Source organism: Mauremys reevesii, linkage group 24, assembly GCF_016161935.1.
Source record: "Mauremys reevesii isolate NIE-2019 linkage group 24, ASM1616193v1, whole genome shotgun sequence".
Classification (NCBI taxonomy): domain Eukaryota; kingdom Metazoa; phylum Chordata; order Testudines; family Geoemydidae; genus Mauremys; species Mauremys reevesii.
The window spans coordinates 2,873,086-2,894,155 of record NC_052646.1 but is presented as its reverse complement, the minus strand read 5'-3'; the positions used below and the strand labels follow the sequence as shown (position 1 = coordinate 2,894,155).

Here is a 21,070-nt window from a genome sequence, read left to right as displayed (position 1 = left end):
TGTGTGTGTGTGTGTGACACAGGATTTCATCCAATAAAGTAATATTTAATGTTTGAAACACAGCTGGCCCCGATTCTGGAACTGGTGGGAGTTGGGGGTTTGCAAAGAAAGCAGGATTAGGCCATATCCCAGCCCCGGGTGAGCGCCCCTCTCAGCCACTCGCTAGACCAGACCTGCCTCTGGATGATTTAAGGCTCTGGAGCCCTGGGGCACAGACCCTCTGTCTACCACCCCCTCCCGAGGGCTGGAGCCCTCTGTCCCGGGCCTGGCCCCTGGCTCAGTGCTGACTCACCAGCCGTTGCTTACCACGCCCTCTGGCGGACCCCCACCCAAAGGGGTGACCACTGACCTCTCCCAGAGGCGCACACCGGGCCCTGGATTCTAACCCCGTCGTTGTCCGTGAACAGAGAAAGCACAAGGGAGTCCAGCTCCCACAGACCACTCCCCTCCAGCCCGCAGGGCCCCCCGCTCACTCACCCTTCCCAGCGGAGTCCGGGGGGGACCAGCTGTGCTCAGGTAGGTAGGCAGGGTCCCCGGCTCATCAAGCTCCTACATGCTGGGTTGCTTCTCGCTCCTCTTGAGCCGAAGAAGAACAGACCCTGAGTGAGGCGGCTCCTGCCCCGTTTGTAACATTCATCCCCCTTTGTCAGGTGGTTTCCTGCTCAGCCTCCTCACGTGGTTCCAGACCACCGATCCCAGGTGACTTGACCCCTGATCCTCAGAGGCATTTAGGTGCCTAACTCCCATTGACACCAGATGCCTTTGAGGATCTGAGCCTTCTGACGCTGCCAGGCAACCGCTAACCCAGTTCTCCTGGTTGGAAGCCAGTCTATTGTTTAGAGCAATTCTATTTCAATGGGTGAGCACTCCCAATTTAACGACCTGCTATTTCCAGCCTTGGTCCGCTTCAGCCCTGGACCACTACAGCACTGCTGGAGTTTTGGTCCCACACGGATGCGAATGGACACCAGAGAAAAGGGCTGCACCTTCAAAACGGAGTTTTCAGCTCGATACAGATACGCCCAGAGCGCTCATCATCTCATACCGAATTCCTGCACTGTTCAGAGAGCGTCCCCAGATCGTCACAGGCCCACAGCGAAGGAGGCCAGGTTCAGCTGCGGATGCCGAAGCTTGGAGAGGCATGTCTAAAAAGCCGCAGTGGGCCGCGTCGGATCTCAGGGACGCCAGTGAAAATGCAGAGGGCTCTGGCGTCCCATTGCCTTGTACCTTGTGTGTCACTCATGTTGGGACAAGGGGTACAGTTCTACTACGCCAAGGCAGTAACATTTTACCTGGGTACTTACATGGCCCCCCCAGTACTCAGTTATCTGAGCACTTCACAATCTTCAATGCACTCTGTGAGGGCAGTTTGATCATCTCTGGCTAGACTCATAAGGTCTCAGGCCCCACTCTCCCCCTGCTTTCCAAAGCAAGCACAAGGTGCGAGTGAATCAGGCGCTGCACTGAAGCCAGTAGTTACTTCAGATTCACACCAGGAAGGGAGCTGAGAATCCAGCCCTTGAAATGCAAACTGAGCAAAAGAAGAAATAACCCATGTTTTAACCTCCTGGTTAAACGCAGATAGCGAAGCTGCTTCCTCTTTCTGGGAGTTGTACTCGTGTTCACAGAAATGCACTTATCTGTAACGCAAACATTTTTCCGGGCCCCCTTTTTTGATCTGATTAGTCCACAAAAGTCCAGACACCAAATGGCAAGTCGGGGGTATTCACCCCTCAGCGTCAGGGGGTCTGATGGAATTTCTAGCTGGGGGTTTTTTCCAGCCTGAGCTCTGGGGGATTCTGACCCCCTGGGGGCAATGGTGCTGGGTCTGACTGGGAACTCGTGACTGCGTCCGACAGAAAGTCCCACCACCAGATCACAGCTTGATTTGACTCGGCAAGTTCACGCGGGCTCCAGGCCTAGGGCCAGTGCAGTTCCCTGGTGCCAGCAGCAGAGGGTGCCAGAGCGCAGACAAGGCAACACCTGTTGGTCCAGTTCATTGTTGCCCCGAGGCCCTTGACACCTGCACCCACCTGCAGCATCTCGGAAGGGGCCATGCTGGGGGCGGAGCAGGAACCGGGCATGGGAGGACCAAAGGGGAGAGGGCGTGGTCAAGTGCCTCCGGCCCCATAGCAGGGATGCATGTTAGGCCAAAGACCGCCTGAAATGCAAACCCCATGTCCCTCTCCATGGAGGGGGCTGGCACAAGGAGACAGGGCAATTTGGCCTGTCTTAGCTCTGGCCTCAAGACCTTTGCTCCAATGGTTTAGCAGACTCGGTGACCTGGAGGCCCCTTCTTGGCTAGTGTAGACGCGCCCAGAGTCTGTCGGCCAATCTCGCACGGCTGGGATGGGGCGGGGTTGTTTACATAAGCACCATGTTCTGTAGCAGGTTTGTCACAGGAATAGTCCACCAGCAGGGTATCAACCGCGCCTTCAGCCTCCTACCCCATGCGCTTCCTAGCATGCAGGCCTGATTCCCCAGTGCCCTGCACCTTACCCAGCCATTTGCACCGGTGCAAACTGAGTGTGAGACGCTGCTGGTTCCACGTGCTGGCGTTTCATGCGCCGGTGAGGTGCCACGGAGAATTACATCCAGGGGCATGAGGGTACCCCAACTCCAAATGAGTTTGCTGCTAGCCACAGTCCTCTCTGAGGAAGAGACGGGGCTGGATCTTTCATGGAAAAGGTGGAAGGGGAAAATAAGACAATGCAAAAGCCAAAGGAAATGACTCACGCCCCGAAACCATGGCACCTTTGTCAGGTGACTCATTCTGAGGACGATGAGGCACAAGTGGATTGGTGGGGGCAATGGGCCTGGGGTCTGGTTTCAAAGCAAACAGGATGATTTGTGGGGGCGGGGAGGAGAAAAGAATCCCCCCCAACCTTGTTCTATTTGCTAAGCAAACTCTCCCTAGCAACCCACCCAGCGCCCCAGCCATGAAATAGTAGGTGCTGATCATTCTGCAGCGCATGTGCACGCACACACGCGTGTGTTTGTGTGTCACACATGTGCTCATGTGTATTTGCACACACAATGATCTACGCCGCTGCTGCTGCCTAGCGCTGAACTTTTAGTGGCTGACATTTCCGCGGGGTGGATCTTTTTATAGTCGTCTGCAAAAAAGCAAGGTGCTAATCGCATACTCACACCTCCCTCACAGACGTGGGATTTCTGGGGGTGGAGGATGGTGTGCCGGGGTTATAAATGGAATATCCTGTCCCCACCGCCCCCAACTGGTGATTGAGCTGCAGACCAGCCCCTCTGAGGCTATGACTCAAGCCCCTGCTCTGGGCCAGGGGCCGTGACCTTAGACACATGAAATTACACTGGGGGCTTGCCCAGATTTCCACCATCAGGGAGCTGCCCTGGTTCAAACCTGCCCTTTAGGGCCCCTGGTGTAAATTAGAGCTGCCTCTGGCCTCACCCCTACTGTGGCCGGGCCATTGACCGAATGAGGCTAACACTCTATAATCCAGCTGTGAGCGGTGCCCATGCAGGGGCTTGCTCTGGGCCAGCTAACCTGGTTTTACTTATCCCAGGGCAACATCTGCATGTCAACCAGCTCTTAGTTTCCTGCCTCGGCTCCGCCGCCTAAGCTTCCAGCCGGTGCGACGGCTGGTGCTGTCGGGATTCTGTCGCCCGGGAGGCACTTGCTGCTCCAGCCGCCTCCACATCGGCTCTGGCCACTGGGCTTTGGAGGCGTCAGCCACTTCGGGCGAGCGCATTAGACGGACGAGCTGCTCGCTGTACCGGCATCGGGTATTCCACAGGCCTTCACGGACTCCTCTGCTCTGTGGAGCAAATCTGCCACCTGGCCCGGCTCCCTCTCCTTCCCCGTGAGGCCCCCAACAAATTCGCTGAGCTGAGACCTGCCCATCAGAACCGGGACTGGCTCCCTGTTTCCTTGTGCTGCCCTGTCTGTCTGTAGCCACCTGTAGTCTCTTGTCTTCTGCTGTAAGCTCTTTGGGGCACGCCTCATCCTTCTGTTGTGTCCGTACAGCGCCTAGCACCGTGGGGGGCTTGGTCCACGAGAAGGGCTCCCTCCCGGTGCTACCGTAAGACAAATAAACTACCGGCCGGGTGGAGGGGTGTATGGCCCAAACGGGGGAGGGGAATTTCACTGGCTTTTTCTGAGCCTCGGAAATGTTCGATTGTTCCAGGGAGCCCGGGGGGAGGGTGGGTTGATTTATCTGGCCCTCCCCTAGCTACTGATCCGAGACTTGCTCCCCCCGCGGGATCTGAGTCGCTGATTGTCCGCAGAGCCCCCGTGGGTTGGAATAAAGTCCCACTGCCCTGCAAGGCCTTTTAAACAAGTGTCCTGGATGTGTGTGTGTGGGAGGGAGGGCGTTGTAGGTAAATCTCCAATTCCCTCTGATTTGGCTCAGATAATTCCCCCCGAAATTGCAGCTCCGGGCTGCTGCCTGGGTGGAGCACGACCCCTTATGGCCGGCTCTGGTGTGGGGTGCAGAGACCATTGCCTCCTTTTTTTGGTTAGAGCCCCCTCTTGGGGCAGATTCCTGTCATCGCATGTTCACTGTCATCTTTTTCCCAGCTCCTGGGCATTTTTCCTTCCTCTCTTTTTGGGTTGGGTTGTTGCTCTTTTCCATGAATTACACTGACCCTTCTAGCCTCTGGTTTCCCTCGACTCCAGTCCCCTTCCCCATTCAACTGCTCTGTCATCAGCAGTGCTAGGGCCAGATCCGCAGCTGGTGGAAAGCCCCGTTACTCCCCTGGGGAGCTCCAAGCTGGGGAAACGGAAGCCCGCAGAGGGGAACCGACTTGCCTACCGACACACAGAGCGTCTCGGGCAGAGCTGGGCCTGGCCTCAGGTCTGCCAAGGCCCAGTTAAGGGCTTTGTCCGCCGGCCTAAGGAGCCTCACAGTCAGAGTCGCCTTTGACGAATGACACCATGTCCGAGAGTAGGTGGCAAAGTTCGCAGGGAACAAACAACAAAGGTGCAATGGAAAAAAATAACGCAGAGCGCGGAGGGAGACTCCACCAGGGAGGGAAAAACATGCTCCGTGATGCCAGCTCTCCGTCCGTTAGATTTCTGCCCCATGCTCTCATCTCAAACATAACCTCTGCGGCCGCCTTAATGGAGCTTAATTAGCGAATGAACCGGCTTTACTCATGAAGGCCACACGGGAGTGGACCAACGAGGGGCAAGGGCTCCAGACGTGCAGCTCGAGGCGTGTCACAGACTAACATTGCTCAGAATATTCCCCAAGGGGGACACTGGCCATCGGCACAGGCCGACTGGGTGAGGAGGGCGTCTGAGACCCAGCTCTTCTCCTGGGGAAAAGGGAGAAAACGCAGGATGTTTCCAGTGCCACGCAGTGCTCAGGGAGGCATCCAGAAGACTCCAAACCCCTCCCTCGTCATCTTTTCACTCCTCCCCCCCATTCTTTCCACCCTCACCCACCTTCCTCGTTTTCCCTTTTAGTTAAATATCTTCTTGTCTTCCCTTGTCACGACAACATTCCCATTGGTCATAGAGGGAGTGGAAACTTTTTTCACCACCTTTAAATTAGGGGACAAATCTGGAGAGAAAACAGCGGCCTGGAATCCAGAAACGGATTAAAAGTAGCTTGAACCACCCCCGCCCTGGCTAACTGGCGTGTTTTCTACAATCACATTTTCCTATTTTTCAAGCGGTTCTTTCCCCGCTCTGGGTAGGTTGGTTCACACACCCAGGGAAACTGACTAGGGGAGCTGCTCTTGTAGGTGGGCTGCTCTGGGCCAGGAGTCGGAGCCAAGTCACTGATTTCAGAGAAGCCGCCGTGTTTGTCAGTGTCCACAGAAAGAACAGGAGCCCTTGGGGCACCTTAGAGACGAACAGATGAATCAATGTGTTAGTAATCATGCCACAAGCGCTCCTGTTCTTGTTTCGAGTCACTGCGGCTCCTAACTGGGGCCAGGGTGCGAGCTCCTCGCTTCCTAACTCCCATTGTGCCTAAACCTCAGACTGCCAGATGCTGGGACTGGACAGGGGCTGGATCACTGGATCATCGCCCTGTTCTGCTCAGTCCCTCTGGGGCACCTGGCACTGGGCGCTGTCAGAGACAAGACACCGGGCTAGATGCACCATTGGTCTGACCTGGTACAGCCGATGGCATGTTCTTATTTCAGGATCTGGATCTTTGTGGCTATACAAGGGAAACAATGAAACTAACTACACCCCAAACGACCTGACTCTCAATTACACTACCCTGCCCACCCCCGCCCACCCGACACGTGACTTGTCTTCAGGGCACCGTTAGCGCCACGTCCCGACACTCGAGTTAACTCCCCTGCAGCCAGCCTAGCTTGAGTGAGACCCGTGGCACAACCACCACTCACGCTGCACAGAGCACGGGCAGTCACGGCACAGTGTCCACAAACTAGGCAGCTCCAACCCACCCTCCGCTGGGCCTGGTAGAGTTTAACACTTCAGTGAAGGCCAGGCCTGCTACATTTATGGCAATAAGCTAGACAGATGTAACTGCATCACACTACGGCTTGTACAGTTTTCATTATAGCAGTGTGGTTAAAGCAGTTTACTTGTGTGTGTGTAGCCAAGGCCGTAGTGTAAATGAGAAGCTGGCTTTCTGCGATCGTGTCCTGTTTCTTTAAAATTGTAACAGGAAGTCCGGCAAGAGTGGGGAAGGTTATAGGGCAGAAACTCCACAGTGCAGCCAGAAGGAGAATGCGTTTTCCCTTACTGGGATAAAGTTTCCTGTTCAGTGTTTGAAGAAATTCTCTGCGGTGGTCACACGATCCATCTCTCCCCCCCCCACCCCCGGCAGTCTGTTCTGAGATTCTTTGCACTCGCTGGAAAAGTGTGCATAGCCCGTGATCACAGAGTGAGCTTAGAGGAAAAAGCAACTTCCCTCCATCACCCCACCTCCTCCCTCACTACGCACACACCCAAACCCACAGCTGGTGGTTTTAAAAACAAACAGGCATAATGTACAGGAACCAAGAATACTGGGGGAAACACTGTTACCCTCGCCTCTGCCTGTGTCCAGCCCAGCCCAATGGTAACAGCTGCAGCACCGCGGCGTAGGCAGCAGCTGAGAATCAGAGTTTATATCCCGCAGAGCTGACACCATCAGAGTTCATGGGGACAATGAGATCTTTACCTGGGAAATGGGCTCCCATAGGAAGAGCGGGGAGGAGCTCCCTTGCTTAGATCTTTAGAAGGAGCTAGGAACTGTTGGACTGAATCAGACTCATCATGGTCCATCTATCCCAGTATCCCATCTCGGACAGTGATCCAGCACCAACTGCTTCAGAGGAAGGTGGAAGAAACGTCACCCTAGGCAGAGGTGAGGTACTCTGCCCCCCATGATAGGTTCCCTCTTGACTGCTAAATAGTTAGAGACTAGCTTAAGCCCTGAAGCATGAGGTTTAATAGTCCTGCCAGAATTTTCTTCTATTGGCATTATCAGCCCTGCTTTACAGATGGGGAAACTGAGGCACAGAGAAGGGACCTGACTGGCCCAAGGTTATCCAGCATCAAAGCTGGCAACAGAGTTCCAGTCTAGTGCTCTAACCACTAGGTCACGCTGCCTATCGGGACCATGCCGCCCTTCCCATATTGGCACTGGTACAGTACAGGTTGAGAACCACCAGTGTAGAGAAATCTCTTTTTCAATTTAGTAACAAAGTCACAGGCAAAAGAAGGAAAAGGAAAATGTCAAATGTGTTTATTTTATATAAAAAAAAATTTGTACAGTTTTAGTTCCTATATTTATGAAAAAAAACCAAAATTCCTAACATGGCCATAATGCTTAGATTCACTGCAAACTGTAAAAACAAACTTTTTATATATTAAAAAACAATTTTACATTTTACAATTTTCTACATGCATGCACAAGGTATCAGCTCTGTAAAAAACAAAACAAAACAAAAAACCCAAAGAACCTTTTCCCCCCTAAACTCAGAGTGGAAAAACAAACCCCCTAAAACCTCTACATTTACAATCTCACTCCACTGAAGAGTCTGTATATTTTTTTCTTTTTGGAACTAAAAAAACCAAAACAAACCTATCCCTGTAAATGTGCACATGGAAACATGACAAGATGATCACAGCGACGGTGACTGATCCATAAAACAGTGTCGGCGAAAGATCCCCCTGGAGGATCAGGAAAGGACACACACAGATGGACAGATTAACAGATCATCTAGAGGAGAAGAAATGGTGACGGTAAGGTAATCGCCCTGATGGTGGAAGGCAGCAGTAATGGAAGCAGATGTTTGCATGAAGCATCTTCAATGATCCAGATGTTTTAGCTGAATCCTCTTGTCCTTGGAATATTGAAGCTTAGGGATTACAGCTAAGGGCTTTGTTTTCATGGGGAAGGTGGAGGATGTTAAGAGACCTGAGAGATTGGAGTGATGGGCTGGGATTCTCGGTGGTCCTGCGCTTTATCTCGTCGCTGACACCTGCTATGCATTGCTGTAAATAGGTGCAGAGCAATGAGGAATCAGGCCCTAGATTCTGATCGTGGTTAAACAAGTGTAAATCCAGAGTCACTTCACTGACCTCTGTGCTGTGACACTGATATGTGGAATCTGGTTTCTGATCTCAGTGAAACTGGTGTCAATCCAGACTCTCTCCAGTGACTCCTCATGGGACTCCACATGAGTGTTACTGGGATCCGAATCTGGCCCGAAGGAAATGAAGTCAAGAGGACGTGAGGCAAGACACTAACAGAGCCAGATAAAGGGAGGCAGATCTCATGGTGGGGGATGATCCAGCCAGGAGGGATGGGGAAGCCGGCAGCTTGGTGTGGTGATGGGAAGGCCAAGGTACAGAGATCCAAAGCAGGGTGGAACGGAGATTGAAACAAAGGGTTAAAAGCCCTGGAAGACTAAAGACAGTCAGACTGGTCTCAGCTGCACTTGTGCAAATCCAGAGTGACTCCACTGATGTCGCTCCAGATTTACACCAGTGTAACCAAGATCAAAATCGGACCCGTGTGGTAAGCAAAGAGGATGCTTTGGGAATAGCGAAGAAAGAGAGGGGATGAAATTCCCCCGCTGTGGAGAAGGGCTTGCACAAAGCAATTGCACCAGCGATGTCCCACCAACGCTGTTTTAAAGGGTTTAGTGGTGCACGGACCTCAGCATAGGGTGAACTTCAACCGCATGGTGAATCTGGTGCTAATTAAGTCAAAGAACAGTGAGAGAATAGGAGAAAGAAGAGAGCAGAGTATCTTTGTACAGAGCTGGGGACCCAGATCCGCAGCTGGGGTCAACCTACCCCCAAGCCAAATTTTGACCCCAAAAAGGGCCATGAAATCCACTAGGGACTTTGCTATTGATCTTATGTGGAAGGCGCCCAGACACTACAGTGATGGGTGGCAAAACAACATCCTATGACTGATAGGTGGACTGATGGACAGATGTTATGGCAACTGGCACCAGCTGTGGAGCTAGCCTGGAGGAGTTGAGCTCAGAAAGGCAGCTGACATCCCAGGGCTGTTAGAGAGGTAGGGAGTTACCACGATTGTAAACCTCTGAGCAACAGCATGGAAGAGGGGGAACCTCTACTTTTAAAAATAAAAGAAAAACATTAACCACAGATCTGACTTCAAGAGAAAAAGTGTCAATTTCCCCTCACACCCTCACAAGTCACAGTCCTTTCATAAGAAAAAAAAAAATCACAGTGACGAAATCTGGCGAGCCCTACAACCCCCCCCCCCAACCCCGACAGCGACCCGACATTTCTGAGTACCCTCAGCGCCCCGGTGTTCTCACACCGAACACACACAACCAGCCTTTTGCAAACGACAGCGGCACAGACGGTAGAAAGGACCCAGTATAAAACCCGTGAGGTATTTGTAACCAAAAAGACTTTGTGTCGGTTTGACTTAAAAAACAAACAACGAAAACCCGCCAAGCGAGGGGCCCATCGTAATGTTGCCACTTGCAGTTGGGGACGGCAGGCGGCGGGTCTGGCCCAGGCCTCTCCCCAGCACTGAAGTTGGCATAGGCAGAATTCATACAGGCCCTGGGAGAGACAGACAGACAGTTCTAGTCTCCACTGCGTGGGGACTTCTAGACACACGCACCGGCTGAGTGGGGGACTCGGTACAAAGGGGGAGGCCGGGGCACGGCAACGAATTGCAGGTTTCTGATTCCAGGCTCCAGCGGACACGGGAGGGAAGAAGGAATGAATCTTTGGGGCCTTGGGAGAGACACTCCTGCTGGACTTGATCCTCCGCAGCCTTGCACCCTGCCTTGCTCGGATCCTGACACTTGTGCATGCGAGCAGGCCCCTCGTGCCCACTTCTCCGTCACCCTGTGTCTGGTGCATTCCGGGCCTGCTCCTGCTCCACTGAAGTCACTGGGAGCGTTGCCGTGGACGCCGACAGGCACAGGGTCAGCCCCTCGCTGCACCAGTGCGACGCGGGTGTGAACGCACGACCATTCTGGTTTGCACTAGCAACCCGCGTTCACGACCACACCGGGCGCCGCAGAGGAGCAGGCCCAATGGGACAAAGCTCAGCGTGTGCGTAGGAGCCGGCAGGGTCTGGGCCCTGGTCACTGAGGCATGTGCAAAGTCGGGTGCAAGATGCCAGCGGATCAGAACGGCTGCATCTCACATGCTCGCTTTGGGCTGGAGTAAAGGGGCAGGACGGTCAGGAACTGGGCCCCTGGAGAGTCCCGCAGGAGCCGGATCGGGCCCTTGATGCACACCCAGCAATGCTGCTCCACAAACAAAATTAAAGGGGGAGACCAGGACAAAGTTTGCCAGGAGGAAGCAAAAATTATTTTTAAGTCAAGTGACTTGGCTTTCGCCCTGTTCCATGGACAAGAGCCCTGTTCGTGCAGGGGGCCAGCTGGCGTGTTGAAACTAATTCAATCTACAGAGGATGAGAAGAGAAATGGACCTGGAGGCCTTTGTCTCTAGCTCCGACCAGCTCCGTTTGTAACCAAGCCAAGAGCTGGATTTCATTAGCAGCAGCCAGCCCCGGGAACCAGCTGCAATCTCTGCATTTTTGTCCCCTTCTCACACCAGCCCTGGAGACAAAAGAACCCGATTCTCCAGCGCCCTGAGTCACCGGTACAAAGGGAGGGCAAAAGACTGCCAGATCCAGAGGGGGAGTCTTTTACACGGGGCTGTGCACTGGTGTGAGGGACCGTGCGAGGCTCGGGGCACTGAGAACCAAGGCCAGAGATGCTGTCGTCAGGCTCTGCGGACGGTGCAGGAGGAAGAACAGAACCCAGCTCGGTCCGACGCTCGCCACTGCAGGGTTCATGGGAGCAATTGCTTGTTTGCATCTGTAAAGCCGGCAGCTACGGGAGCACAGCTGGAGGGGCTGTTTTCGCACCAAACGTGCGTGATGATGATGATAGGCCCTGAACCAGCAAGGCCGTTAAAGCACACGCCTGACTTCCAGCACAAGAACAGTTCCATTTACATCAGCAGGCCAGAATCTCAGCGGGTGTAAATCAGCAGAGCTCCATTACAGTTAATGGCCCTGTGCTAGGTTACACCCGCTGTGGGGTCAGGGGAAGGATGGGCTAGTGGTTTGGTCATTGGGCCTGCGAGATCTGGGTTCGAGCCCCTTCTCCGCCACAGATTCCTTGGGCAAGTCACTGAGCCGCAGAACGGGGACAACAGCCCTGCCCGACCGCACGGGGTGTGTGAGCCCCCCAAATGCCGTGGTGATGGGGGCCATGTAAGTACCTTAGGGAGGCGAAGTTCGGCATGTACCTTGCTGAGTCATGACCTTTAACAAAAGCAAGAGTCACAGTTGCTTTACTTGCCTGAGGCTGGGGATGATTCCTAGGGCATGGGAGAGATCTGGTGCGGTTTTTCCTATAAATCTCAACTGCTAAACCAAAGCTCAGCCTCCAGACAGAGAAAAGCCTGAGGCCTCGGCACAAGGAGGATGAGTCATTCTGCTCAACTCCTGCAATTCAGCACATTCACCAACCTTATCGTGGAGGGGAGCCTGATTCTCCTGGACACAAAGGCCCCTTTATGCCACTCCAGCAGTGTAATCCTACTTGGCATCCACTTTAAGGCCCCCTTACACTGCCGGAGTGGGGTAAGGATGCCTGTGGTGTAAAGGAGGAATTGGACCCAGTTAGTCAAGGAAGTGGAACTGGGCCGGTTTGAGTTGCTATTTACAAAACACACAGGATTCCATTACAAAGCACAGAGATCAGCACACACGGAAAAAAATCGCTATTTAAAAAAACCTTTTTAAAACTAGTCTTCTCGTTATTGTTAAAAAATGGATCTGGCAAACCCCAGAGAAGAGCCAAAGAGGAGGTTCCTATACCAGAGTCGGCATCGTCGGTTCGTCTTTTCCTGCCTGCAGGTGGAGCAGGGAGGTTTCAATAGCAGCCACGATACTGGAGGGACGTTTGCAAATGCTCCAAAACCCTCGCGTGTGGGGATTTAGAAAACACACTCCAAACATCCGGGGAAGTTGTAAAAAAGGCCAGAATCGGGATAGTAATAAAAAAAAAAAAAAGAAACTGAGACGGTTCCTCGGACCCAGCCGCATTTGGAGATGCTGGTGAAGGAGGGAACAGAAGTAGCCCTTGAGTTTTGGCACCAAATGAGGGATCTTCTTCCTGCTAAAACGCCGGCCTTCGCATGACGCGCCTTCCGACCTCCTGGGAGATTGCTACAAGAATCTGGGTTTTGGAATCAGCAGAGACAGGAAGGGGAAAGGGCTCTGCCCCTGACCCCCAAATGGGGGCCAGCAGAGATGGAGGAGGGCAGAGAGAGGAGACGGCGCTCTAGGGCATGCACGCTGGCTCTGGGAGGTTCCTACAGGGCTCTCCCTGCATGGTGGTCTCTCTAAGCTCCTGTGGTCAAAAAAGGGAGAGGCCTGGATGCAGCTTGCGCCTCCTCAGGCATGAGCCCATAACCTAACCCGCCCCCTTTGCAGTTCACACCGAGGTCTCTGACTGCAGCCTCATGACAAACTTATGTGACTTGGGGTCCACAAACTCCTCGGAGAGCTTGAAGAAAGGGATCTTCTTCGTGCTCACCACCAGGCTGAAGTCTTGGCGCTTGAGGACGAAGACCACCCCGTCCTTCAGGCCGTTGGTCACCGGCTCCTCGCTGACCAGCGTCCACTGCTTGGCCAGCCAGCGGTCCTTGTGGTACTGGATGGTGGGCCCAGCGCTCAGGTACCTCTCGAGGAAGGCCTGGGGGACAGGAGAAGAGACAGGAGGAGCGTTCTCAATGGATAGTGATCTTTGGTGAGGCACCACTGGCTACCTGGTGGGTCAGGCCGGAAGGAGGCCTTGCAACGTCGCCATGGAAACCCACCAGCTCCAGAACAACATCTGCTTGCCCGGCCTTTATCATAACGGCAGAGGGGCCGGGGCCAGAACCTGAGCTGGTGTCCATCAGTGGAACTCCATGGAACGTGGCCCAAGGGACTCTCACGGTCCCTGACCACATGGTTGGCACCAGGCCTCGACCTCCAACTCTGTCCTCCAGCTGTATATCCAGGTAGGGCCCTTCCAACCGCATTCCCCAGCTCTCCTGCCTCTGCTATCCCAAGGTGCACTGCACCATGCAGAAAAGCACCCACGGGTCTCTCTGCCCCCAGGGGCCAGAGGCTGAGGTAGTATGGGATAGCTGGCTAGATCTTCCCAGCATGCACTGGTACAAACCCGGTAAGGAGGGACCGGCCTACATAGCCGATGCATGGCTATGTTGGGGAACTGCGCGGTTGTGTTGAACCGCAATACGGCCTGGGGACTTCATATGGCGTCTCTCAGTGCTCAAGACGCTGGAGCGACAGGCTCTGAAATACAGCCCTACGGTGTAGATGGGACCAGGGCTTTTGGCTGTTGTACTTCTCACCCAAAGCTCAGCTACCTCAGTGATGGACGGACCCTCGACCCCAGAGCCAGCCAAGATGGGGAGGAGGAGAAAAGGGGCGCTGGGCAACGGCTCAGCATCCATGTTTAACATGGATTCTGGTTTCATGGTCTGACCATGAACGTGCAGAAGTAATTCTCACTGGAGAAAAGTCTCCGGGGGTGGATTGCAGGTCTAGGGAGCAGGAGTGAGTTCGGGCTGGCCCACGGGAACTAGGGCTTCCCCCATCGACCCCCTCCTGCCCCCCCCCCCCCGCCTACCTACCTTGGGAGTCATGTCGTGGGTGATGCAGAACTCCAGGTGCTGCAGGATGCTTTCCATGGTGTGGTACGGCTGCTGCTTGGTGGTGCGCAGGTACTTCTGCATGGCCCGGGCCATGGAGGCAAAGATGGCCTGGGCAGCTTCCCGTGGGTCCATGATCTCCCGCGGGTTCTTCTGGTCCTCCTCCTGCAGCCGCTTGATGTGGGTGAAGGCTTCCTCCACGGCCACCACCAGCCTGGCGGGAGGAAGGCAGCGGTGGTGACCCAGCTGGCTCCGCCTGGAACCCCTGCAGAGCTGCCGGAGCCTGCCCCAAGCTGCCCCAACCCGTCCTGCACCTCAGAGAGCGGCGACCTTGCTTACAGACCCAAAGTCCTGGGTTCAATCCCCAGTCACGACCCAACCTGTGAGGACTCTCGGGGGATTTGACCTGCTGTGGGCCAAAGAAGCTTAGGGGGAGCTTCCCCGGCCAGACGGGATGTGCAGCCCGTGCTATGCGGTCGGTCTCTCTGTCTCCCAAGCCGAGAGCCGCATTGCCGGAGGAACCGCAGAGTTTGTCTGGGTCCAGCTGCGTCAGGACAGAAGCCCCTTTACACCCAGCCCAGCCTCCTCTCCACCACTAGGGGGCACTGCACCCATCGGCTCCCGTACCTGGCGCGGCGCTTCCGCACCCTGCGTTCGTGCTCGGCCTCCTCGTAGTAGTACTCGTTGTGGCTGTTGTCGCGTCTCCGGGCGGCCGCGGCGATAACGGCCCGTGACTGGCCCGTCGAGTTGTTCGTTGTGTTCTCTGGAAGGGGAAGGAGTGGGGGGTTAGACACAGGGGGAGAAGTCACAGGAGCAGGCAGCTGGCGCCTCTGCAGCTGGCACTAGCCACTAACGCAGGCAGGGGAGAGGGCATGTCATGCAGCATCACGCTGAGATTTCTAGAGCCGTTGGCAAGCAGCACCTGCTCACGCCCATCACCCGGGCTGTCTCCGAAAGCCGGGAGCGCCCCAACTTAATAGCACCCCGGCAACTTGTGTTCAGCCCCTCCTGGCTTGCATCTGTGCGACGAGCTCACCAGGCACAGTGAGCCGCTGTGGATTCACACTGCGGCCGGAGGAAGGGAAGACACCCGCTGGGTTTTAAGTCTCTGCAGCTTTGTTTGTCAACGCTGCAGCCTGGCCTGGCACCAGAACACCAGATCCAACCGTGTGTTCAGATCTAGATCTGAATGGCCTGGCAGGCGAGGGAGACACGTGCCCATTGCCCAGGTTTCTAGGTGGACCTACCTTCAAAACACATCAAATATTAACAGGCTACTGAAAATCCCACCCTCAGGCCTCCTGCACCAAAGCCTTGTCTACAGTCAGAAAACCGTACCCGTTTAATGACACGGCTCTAGTTAATTGGGTGTGAACCCCCCCATTGTAGATGCATTTAAACCGGTTCAGGTGATCTCGGTAAGTTACCAATAACCTCTTCCACCGGAGGGGGGTATAAAACCTCTGCGTTGGTGTGAATAAATACATTCAAATCCGAAGCCATTCCCAGCAAGACAGAGACTAATCCCCGCGCTCAGGCAGAGGAGAAAGGAGGGGAGGAAAGCTGGTAATAAAAGGGAGCTTTATCAAACAAAATCCGCTCCTGCTAACCAGAGCCGAGGCTGGGAGCAAGGGGAGAAATAACCCGGTTGATTTCGCTCCTCCTTATAACATCAACGGGGCTCCGGGGCCGGACAGAGAGTGCGGGGAAACCGAGTAAGAAGAGACAGCGATGAGGGTGGACGGGAGAGAGACCCAAGCTCACCCTCGCCGAGCGAGTACACCTTGAACCCGGACATTTTCTTGGACAGGACGGATTTTGGCAGGTTGAGGAGGGCGGGGTTGTAGACGGGGAAATCGTGGTAATAATTCTCCAGGATCCACACTGCCACGCGCTGGATACTGCGGGGAGAGACACAGCCAGGGCACAGGGAGGGACACAAAAGTACAGGTTAGACTCGCGCTGCCGGGGAGGGGAGGGAACGCACGTACACAGAAGGGGGAGAACAAAAGGGAGACTGATGTGTTGGATCTGTGAGCCGCAGGCAGAGTGCGCGGCATCGCCACGCCATTGGGATGGAGCTCTCTGTCCAGTGGCAGCAGCAAATCGCAGCCACGACAGTACAGACTGACCGATGGCCGGCCTCTGTACGGCGACTGCAACTAGGCCTCAACTTTGATTGTTTTAATCGTTTCAAGGGATAATATCCAAGGCTGGTTTTAAACATCTGTAAAGATTTTTACTGAGTTCTATTTTCACAATCGCGGGAAGCAGCGGGGGTGGACAGGTCGGAAAATAATTATTTAACGGCAGACATTGGATGTTCAAAAAGTCAAAGCTTTGTAATCGTTAAACACAAACTGTCGACATCACATGTCAAAAGAGACAAAGTAAATCTCCTTAAATCCAACTTTACTACGTTCTCAAGCAGCGTTTTTCTTATTTTGCCTGGCTGCCAATTTCCGTGATCCCGGAAGAAGTGTTTTCAGGTGTGCTTGCACGTGGACAGTGAAATTGATGCTTACTGGAATTTACTGATAAAAATCTAATCCTATCAAGCCTCCCTACAAGCCACGGGCAGGGGATTCGGCGCAGGCCCCAGAAAGGTGCCTGCAGCTGGAGCTAAAGGAGACATGGCACGGATGCGACTGTTACCGTAGAGACAAGGTAGGTGAGTAATATCTTTTACTGGACCAAATTCCACTGTTGCCGCAGGTGCAGATCCATGCAGCAGGGGACAGTAGCTCATGAATGTTCATGGGCGCGCACACGCGCTTCCCCCAAGCAGGTGTGGATACAAAATGCATGCACAGGCCTACAAACACACACACACTGCCGCCACCCCCCTCCCCGAGATTGCAGCAGGCAGCAGTGTGCGCAAACACACACACAGGTCTAGTTCCCTCTAGCACAGAGCAACATTTTACACACACACACACACACCTTTCCCCCCAAGCATGGGGCAGTCAGACACACACCACCCAGCAGCGGTGGTGGGACACACAAACACATTCACCTACAATTTTCCCATCCCTGGGGTAAACGGTGCGCACACACACACACTCCCCTTCCCCCCCAGCAGGGGGCAGTTTCTCTCTCTCTCTCTCTCACTCACTCACACACACACACACTCTCTTTCTCTCTCTCACTCCCCTTCTCCCCCAGCAGGGGGCAGTCTCTCTCTCTCTCTCTCACACACACACACAAGGGGGCAGTAACACACACACACACACTCCCCTTCTCCCCCAAGAGGGGGCAGTCACACACACATACACACACACACACACACACTCCCCTTCCCCCCCAGCAGGGGGCAGTCTCTCTCTCTCACACACACACACACACACACACACACACACACACACTCTCCCCAGCAGGGGGCAGTAACACACACACACACACACTCCCCTTCCCCCCCAGCAGGGGGCAGTCTCTCTCTCTCTCTCACACACACACACGAGAGGGCAGTAACACACACACACACACACACACACACTCCCCTTCCCCCCCAGCAGGGGGCAGTCTCTCTCTCTCACACACACACACACACACACACACGAGGGGGCAGTAACACACACACACTCCCCTTCTCCCCCAGGAGGGGGCAGTCACACACACACAGGCTCCCCCAGCATAGGCAGCGCCGCCCTCCCGCCCCCAGCCTGCCGCGCCGTCCCGCCCCTCACCTGAGGTGGCCCACGTTGTAGAAGCGGCTGGCCCCGTCGGTGGAGCGCACCACCTTGAGCGTGAACTGGGGCTGGAGCTGGCGCAGCTCCAGCAGCACCACGGCCAGGTAGTGGACGAAGAGCAGCGCGTCCACCAGGGAGACGGCGTACTGCACCACGCCCTGGTAGTTGCGGTCGCGCGAGTCCAGGATGCGCACGCCGTAGAAGAGCCAGTAGGAGACGACGAGGAGGAAGACGAGCACCATGAGCAGGGCCCGGAAGACGAAGACGCGGGGGAAGAAGGCCTTGGGGCGGCGGAAGAAGAGGGCCCAGCTGCCCAGCAGGAGGATGAGGAGTTTGAAGGCCACGGAGATGAAGAGCCCCTCGCAGGGCGTGCCGCAGGGCTCCAGCTCCTCCCGCCACAGCAGCTGGGGCAGCAGCAGGAAGGCCAGCGGGGTGAGGAAGGAGAGCAGCGCCAGGGCCCCGCCCAGCGAGACGCCCACGTGGCGGGAGCAGTCCAGGCGGGCGCTGTCCTCCATGTCCTTGGTGATGCGCGTGAGGTCATCGTGCGAGATGCTGTGCTCAGAGGTGCCCGTCACCACCGTGGTGGTCTCGCCCCAGTTGTCGTCCTAGAGGGGTGGGGAGGAAAGGGTTACGCACGGGGGCTGGCCTGTGGGAACAGACTCTGCCAGCCCCTCCCCCCCCCCGCAGGGGATCAGACTCTCCCCCAGCCCCCGTGCCGTGGGATCAGAACTACCCCCAGCCCACCCAACCCTCTGCCCCACAGAACTGGACCATCCAAGCCCCACAGTATCAGATCCCCATGGCCTCCCAGCCATGCCAGATCAAAAGAACTAAGAATCAGTCCAGTTCCTTGGTTTCCAGCCACAGATCTCAAAGCCCTTTGTGAAGGAGGGCAAGATCGTTGTTCCCATTTTACAGAGGGGGACACTGAGGCACGGCCTTGCCCCAGGTCACACAGCCAGGCCTAGAACCCAGGCATCCTGTTTCCAGTCCAGGGGACATGCTGCCTTCCCCTGCAAGTGATGCCCGACGGGCAGCAGCAGACAAACTCTGAAATGGGAACGTCAAAAGGTTTCCACACAAATCCCCTTCGTAACAAGGGGAAAAGCAACTACGTCCATGTGCCAGTCCGACACTCACCCCTTCTCCGCTATGCGAGGCCACAGTGCCCCTTTAAGCACAAGAGGAGAGGGCCTGAAATTCAGCACCCACACCCTGCCCTCTGATGGGTTAAATTTTCAAGTCCCATCTCAAAATGCCCTCACTGACAACCAATGAAATCACATCCCCCCACCACCATAAGCTCCTGACACCCACAGCACCTCCTCCTCCCTGGGCTGGTACCACGGGCAAGGTTCACTGGCCACCTTTGCTGGCTCAGTACATTTATTTTGGGTGCAGGTGCCTGGTAGTACAATGGGCGCACCCTTGCTTGGAGACCTGAGATTCACCACAAGCCCTTTAAAGGGGACTTGAAACCCAGCCTTCCTCCTCGGGGTGCGGATATATTTGCTCGTTAATTACCAGCCTGAGCAAAGTCCTTACCCCTTTGGGTGTTACTTTGCAGCAGATGGAGCGTGGGCCAAATCCGGATTGGGAGGCGCTTTTGAATGGACCCTGAAAGCTTTATATTTACTTCTCATTATCATGAGTGTTATTGTTTATTATTATTTTCTCTGGAGTCTGGACCTTGACCAAAGAAAGGGACTGCCCCTGCTTTAGAGTGATGGCCAAACACCTGGCAGGCAACAGCGTCGGCTTCCCTGACTTGTGTCTGGTTCCCCATGGTAAAACCAGGCCTCCGTCAGCTGAGCTGAGCTGGCTGTCCCCGAGCCGGCGCCCCTTGCCGGACGCTGGGCGTGGAGGGAAGCTGTAGGGCGTTAGCCAACGCAAATTCCTCCCTGAACCCCGTGATGATGTCTCCATAGAGCAACCGCTCCCCTGGGATGCTTCCTGAGATGGGAGAGGGGATCCAGAGCGCGCCGGCAGGCTGCCGAGAGCAGAAGCCCGCTGATGTCCCTACTACGCACGCACAAGGTTACACACGGGGACCTTGAAAGCAGTTCAACCCTCAGAGGGCGGCTGCAGTTACACCGGGGCAGCGCACGCCTGCAATGCTTGGCCTTGTCCGTTATCATTCAGTGGTTTCTTAGGTTTCCTACGTAGTGGCTAGGAGTGTCAATCACGTACCGGGGGGGCGCTGTGTGGACACAGGAGAAAAAGACGGGCCGTGTCCCAAAGGCCTTACACTAGCAGCGTGTAGCAGGGTCACCATTTACTGGGCACCCCGTCATGGGCAGGGGCACCCCGGCCCTATTGGCACCCCCTTGTGGGCCCCTTAAGAACTGCACATGGGGTTTTATGTGGCTAACACCTCCCCCAAGGGCAAGCCACCCCCTACACAGCCGCTGGCCCAGAGATATCCCCACTCCACAATACCAGCAAGCGCCTCCACAGTAACACAGCTTCTACCAGAAACGCTGCACTTGTGCTGGAATAGCTTATCACCCCCTCAACCCATGAGCATGAGAGCATAATGGCACCAACAAATGTGCCAGCAGAGCAGCAGAGCTCATTCTCACTGGCCTGCCCTGGCTCTGCGGGTCCCGGATGCGCCAGCCTGTGCTGGCAGGTGTCTGTCATTCAGACACACCCTTAGAGAAAGGTTTACGAGCTATCGTGAGATAGTTCTGTCAGTGTCACCCCCTCCTGGGGACACAGTAAGGCCTCGTCTACCCTTAAAACTAGGCTCAGACAGGTAAACAGCAATTTCACCGGACACACAAACCGAGGAAAAATATTTCCATCGAGAATTGTCGAAATTGACAGATGGACAGAGTAAAATGTGGCTTGTGACACAGTCGAGTTTGATTGACGGATATTTACTGTTTGTATTTTAACAGGTGATGTTGACAATGTGTGTTTTAATGGCGATAAAGCTTTAACATTTGGAATCTCAGCATCTACAGTCTCCCAATCCTCCTTAAAGCACATACCAGCACAGCAATGTCGCTTCACTGTGATTTTTTTTAACTATCAAAACTAAGACAGAATAAGCACGACTGGACATGCAGTTATATGAGCATAAAAGGCCTTATCCTGGTCTGGCTTATTTCCTTTGGGTATAAGCTATACTGCCAAACCTTTCTAGTGCACATGAGCCCGGAGTCTGGTATGAGGATAACTCTTTCCATTGCAGCTCAGGCCCCGGCCCAAACAACACAACATACCCGAAAACCCCACCCCCTGC

General features: G+C 54.8%; 1 protein-coding gene across 3 annotated transcripts in view; it reads right to left on the bottom strand.

The window, feature by feature from the left end:
- Positions 1–7,670: 7,670 nt before the first annotated feature.
- Positions 7,671–21,070, bottom strand: part of VANGL2 (VANGL planar cell polarity protein 2) — a 42,717-nt gene continuing 29,317 nt past the window's right edge. For all 3 annotated transcript variants that reach the window (XM_039513468.1, XM_039513469.1, XM_039513470.1), the window contains 5 exons: positions 17,818–18,425; positions 15,896–16,032; positions 14,759–14,894; positions 14,114–14,345; positions 7,671–13,164 (listed from right to left, as the gene is read on the bottom strand). In XM_039513468.1, the coding sequence (XP_039369402.1) occupies positions 12,904–13,164; positions 14,114–14,345; positions 14,759–14,894; positions 15,896–16,032; positions 17,818–18,425 (1,374 nt within the window). In that variant the 3' untranslated portion in view covers positions 7,671–12,903. The remainder of the gene's footprint in view (positions 13,165–14,113; positions 14,346–14,758; positions 14,895–15,895; positions 16,033–17,817; positions 18,426–21,070) is intronic.